This window comes from Sinocyclocheilus anshuiensis, unplaced genomic scaffold (genome assembly GCF_001515605.1).
Source record: "Sinocyclocheilus anshuiensis isolate Anshui unplaced genomic scaffold, SAMN03320099.WGS_v1.1 scaffold1059, whole genome shotgun sequence".
NCBI classification, from domain to species: Eukaryota; Metazoa; Chordata; class Actinopteri; order Cypriniformes; family Cyprinidae; genus Sinocyclocheilus; species Sinocyclocheilus anshuiensis.
Genome location: NW_015547703.1, coordinates 257553 through 262421, shown reverse-complemented (window position 1 = coordinate 262421; position 4869 = coordinate 257553). Strand labels below are relative to the sequence as shown.

Here is a 4869-nt window from a genome sequence, read left to right as displayed (position 1 = left end):
GTCTGTTGTTCTGTCCATCTATCTGTCTGTTGTTCTATCTGTCTCTCCATCTGTCTGTCTTTCTGTCCGTCTGTTGTTCTGTCCATCTATCTGTCTGTTGTTCTGTCTGTGTGTCTGTTGTTCTGTCCATCTGTCTGTCTGTCTTGTCCATCTGTTGTTCTGTCTGTGTGTCTGTTGTTCTGTCCATCTGTCTGTCTGTATCTGTTGTCTGTTGTTCTGTCTGTGTGTCTGTTGTTCTGTCTGTCTGTCTTTCTGTCCGTCTGTTGTGTCTGTTCTGTGTTCTGTCCGTCTATCTGTCTGTCTGTTGTTCTGTCTCTGTGTATGTTGTTCTGTCCGTCTGTGTGTCTGTTGTTCTGTCTGTCTGTCTGTTTTTCTGTCCATCTATCTGTCTGTCTGTCCGTTGTTCTGTCTGTCTGTCTGTCCGTCTGTTGTTCTGTCCATCTGTTGTTCTGTCTGTTGTTCTTTCTGTGTGTCTGTTGTTCTGTCCATATATCTGTCTGTCTGTCTGTCCGTCTGTTGTTCTGTCTGTGTGTCTGTTGTTCTGTTTGTCTGTTGTTCTGTCCATCTATCTGTCTGTGTGTCCATCTGTTGTTCTGTCTGTCCGTTTGTTGTTCTGTCTGTCTGTTCTGTCCATCTATCTGTCTGTCTGTTGTTCTGTCTCTGTGTATGTTGTTCTGTCCATCTGTCTGTCCGTCTGTTGTTCTGTCTGTGTGTCTGTTGTTCTGTCTGTCTGTCTGTTGTTCTGTCTGTCTGTCTGTTGTTCTGTCCATCTATCTGTCTGTCTGTCCGTCTGTTGTTCTGTCTGTGTGTCTGTTGTTCTGTTTGTCTGTTGTTCTGTCCATCTATCTGTCTGTGTGTCCATCTGTTGTTCTGTCTGTCCGTTTGTTGTTCTGTCTGTCTGTTCTGTCCATCTATCTGTCTGTCTGTTGTTCTGTCTCTGTGTATGTTGTTCTGTCCATCTGTCTGTCCGTCTGTTGTTCTGTCTGTGTGTCTGTTGTTCTGTCTGTCTGTTGTTCTGTCCATCTATCTGTCTGTTGTTCTATCTGTCTCTCCATCTGTCTGTCTTTCTGTCCGTCTGTTGTTCTGTCCATCTATCTGTTGTTCTGTCTGTGTGTCTGTTGTTCTGTCTGTCTGTCTTTCTGTCCGTCTGTTGTCCTGTCTGTCTGTTCTGTCCGTCTATCTGTCTGTGTTTTTCTGTCTGTCTGTCTGTCTGTCTGTTGTTCTGTCCATCTGTCTGTCTGTCTTGTCCATCTGTTGTTCTGTCTGTGTGTCTGTTGTTCTGTCTGTCTGTTGTTCTGTCCATCTGTCTGTCTGTCTTGTCCATCTGTCCGTCTTGGTGTCTGTTGTTCTGTCTGTCTGTCTGTTGTTCTGTCCATCTATCTGTCTGTCTGTCCGTTGTTCTGTCTGTCTGTCTGTCCGTCTGTTGTTCTGTCCATCTGTTGTTCTGTCTGTTGTTCTTTCTGTGTGTCTGTTGTTCTGTCCATCTGTCTGTCTGTCTTGTCCATCTGTTGTTCTGTCTGTGTGTCTGTTGTTCTGTCCATCTGTCTGTCTGTCTTGTCCATCTGTTGTTCTGTCTGTGTGTCTGTTGTTCTGTCCATCTGTCTGTCTGTCTTGTCCATCTGTTGTTCTGTCTGTGTGTCTGTTGTTCTGTCCATCTATCTGTCTGTGTGTCCATCTGTTGTTCTGTCTGTCCGTTTGTTGTTCTGTCTGTCTGTTCTGTCCATCTATCTGTCTGTCTGTTGTTCTGTCTCTGTGTATGTTGTTCTGTCCATCTGTCTGTCCGTCTGTTGTTCTGTCTGTGTGTCTGTTGTTCTTTCTGTCTGTCTGTTGTTCTGTCCATCTATCTGTCTGTTGTTCTATCTGTCTCTCCATCTGTCTGTCTTTCTGTCTGTCTGTTGTTCTGTCCATCTATCTGTCTGTTGTTCTATCTGTCTCTCCATCTGTTGTTCTGTCTGTCTGTCTGTTGTTCTGTCCATCTATCTGTCTGTCTGTCCGTCTGTTGTTCTGTCCATCTATCTGTCTGTCTGTCTGTCTGTCCGTCTGTTGTTCTGTTTGTCTGTCTGTTGTTCTTTCTGTGTGTCTGTTGTTCTGTCCATCTGTCTGTCTGTCTTGTCCATCTGTTGTTCTGTCTGTGTGTCTGTTGTTCTGTCTGTCTGTTGTTCTGTCCATCTATCTGTCTGTTGTTCTATCTGTCTCTCCATCTGTCTGTCTTTCTGTCCGTCTGTTGTTCTGTCCATCTATCTGTCTGTTGTTCTATCTGTCTCTCCATCTGTCTGTCTTTCTGTCCGTCTGTTGTTCTGTCCATCTATCTGTCTGTGTGTCCATCTGTTGTTCTGTCTGTCCGTTTGTTGTTCTGTCTGTCTGTTCTGTCCATCTATCTGTCTGTCTGTCTGTCTGTCCGTCTGTTGTTCTGTTTGTCTGTCTGTTGTTCTTTCTGTGTGTCTGTTGTTCTGTCCATATATCTGTCTGTCTGTCTGTCCGTCTGTTGTTCTGTTTGTCTGTCTGTTGTTCTTTCTGTGTGTCTGTTGTTCTGTCCATATATCTGTCTGTCTGTCTGTCCGTCTGTTGTTCTGTCTGTGTGTCTGTTGTTGTTCTGTCTGTCTGTTGTTCTGTCCATCTATCTGTCTGTCCGTCTGTTGTTCTGTCTGTGTGTCTGTTGTTCTGTCTGTCTGTTGTTCTGTCCATCTATCTGTCTGTGTGTCCGTCTATTGTTCTGTCTGTGTGGCTGTTGTTCTGTCTGTCTGTTCTGTCCATCTGTCTGTCTGTTGTTCTGTCCATCTATCTGTCTGTCTGTCCATTTGTTGTTCTGTCTGTGTGTCTGTTCTATCTGTCTCTTCATCCATCTTTTTCTGTCTGTCTGTTGTTCTGTCCATCCATCTGTCTGTCTCTCCATCCGTTCTGTCTGTCAGCGGTCAGGTCGACACACAGCTGGCAGCTCCCATGAGTCCTTCAGCATTCAGGCAGATAAAAAAGAGAAAACGCGACACAATCACTTCATCAACACGGCGCAGCCCTACAAACCCAGGGTAAGACGAGTGTTTGAGCGTGTTTGTCTGTCGCATCTCTCGCAGCAGCGTGTGTTTGATCGTGTGTTTTTCCTCCTCAGCTGGACTCTGTCTCCGAGCAGCAGAAGAAGAAGAGTAAGGAGGAGGTGGTGGACATCGACGATCCGGAGACGCGCAGGTTCCCGTACCCCTTCAACGAGCTTCTGGTGTGGGCCGTGCTGATGAAGCGGCAGAAGATGTCTCTGTTCTTCTGGCAGCACGGCGAGGAGTCCATGGCCAAAGCTCTGGTGGCCTGCAAACTGCTGCGCTCCATGGGATACGAGGCCAAGAAGAGCGACGTGGTGGACGACACATCCGAGGAGCTGAAGGAGTATTCCAAGTGAGTCTCTGTCAGTCAGACCAAAACCAAAAACACTGGTGCATTTGGCAGATGCTTTTATCCGAAGCGACTTGTGTTATATTCAAGGTAAATTTTTATTAGCTCTTGCTTTCCCTGGGATCTGAACCATGACCTTGACATTGCTATTGCCATAATCTACCGTTTGATCTCCAGACAGGGTTATTAAAGTTAACTGAAACTAAAATTAAAACCACAAAAAAAAAATTTTCATTGCTTAAAATAAAATAAACATTCACTGAAATAAAATAAAATATAAAAAACTTTTCAAATAGGCAACATTTCTCATTTTAATTTAGTTTAACTTGATGTACTAATATAACAAACTACAACTGAAATAAAAATTAAAAACTATGATGTAGACATAAAAAACGGTAACACTTTACAATAAGGTTCCATTAGTTAATGTTACTTAATGTATTAACTAACATGAACAAACCATGAACAGTACATTTATTACAGTATTTATTAATCTTTGTTAATGTTAGTTAATGAAAATACAGTCGTTCATTGTTAGTTCATGTTAATCCACAGTGTATTAACTAATGTTAACAAGGACCACTTTTAATAATGCATTAGTAAATGATGAAATTAACATTAGCTAAGATTAATAAATGCTGTAGAAGTATAGTTCATGCTTAGTTCATGTTAACATAAGTAGTTAACTAATGATAACTAGTGAACCTTATTGTAAAATGTTACCAAAAAAACTAATACAAATGACAAAACAAAAAAAAATTTAAAACTTGAACTATAATAAACATAAAAAATATATAAAAATAAAAACTGAATTCTAAATATTCAAAATCTTTGTATAATTTACAATTTCAGAGCGTAAACAAATTTTTTTTTACGTTTATGTATTTAGCAGATGCTTTTGTGTAAAGCGATATTCAAAAAAAGGAAGAACAAAGAAAAAAAAAATGTTTAGCTATACGAGACTCAAAACGAGGGGATGCTGGAAATGGATCTGGATTGCTCTCAGAGTGAGTGTGAAGCGGTTTGATGGTGTTTTGAGTGTTTTTCTGAGTGTGTGTCTGTGCTCAGTGAGTTCGGCACGCTGGCGGTGGATCTGCTGGAGCAGTCGTTCAGGCAGGACGAGACGATGGCCATGAAGCTGCTGATGTACGAGCTGAAGAACTGGAGCAACTCCACCTGTCTGAAGCTGGCAGTGTCGTCGCGCCTCCGGCCGTTCGTGGCTCACACCTGCACACAGATGCTGCTCTCCGACATGTGGATGGGCCGCCTGAACATGCGCAAGAACTCCTGGTACAAGGTACAGCCGCCGCATGCACTCCTGCATCCATCCATCCATCCATCGACTGACTGACTGATGCTGTCTGTGTGTCTGTGTGTGTGTGTGTGTCTGTCTGTGTCTGTCTGTGTGTGTGTGTCTGTCTGTCTGTGTCTGTCTGTCTGTCTGTCTGTCTCTCTCTCTCTCTCTATCTATCTATCTATCTGTGTGTG

The 4869-nt window shown here is 43.0% G+C and overlaps 1 protein-coding gene across 1 annotated transcript in view; it reads left to right on the top strand.

Moving 5' to 3' along the window:
- LOC107703936 (transient receptor potential cation channel subfamily M member 7-like) overlaps window positions 1–4869 on the top strand; it is a gene marked incomplete at its 5' end in the record, with an annotated part of 30293 nt that overhangs the window by 6895 nt on the left and 18529 nt on the right. Inside the window, 3 exons of the mRNA XM_016506747.1 lie at window positions 2910–3026; window positions 3107–3384; window positions 4450–4678. Of these exons, the coding sequence (XP_016362233.1) occupies window positions 2910–3026; window positions 3107–3384; window positions 4450–4678 (624 nt within the window). The remainder of the gene's footprint in view (window positions 1–2909; window positions 3027–3106; window positions 3385–4449; window positions 4679–4869) is intronic.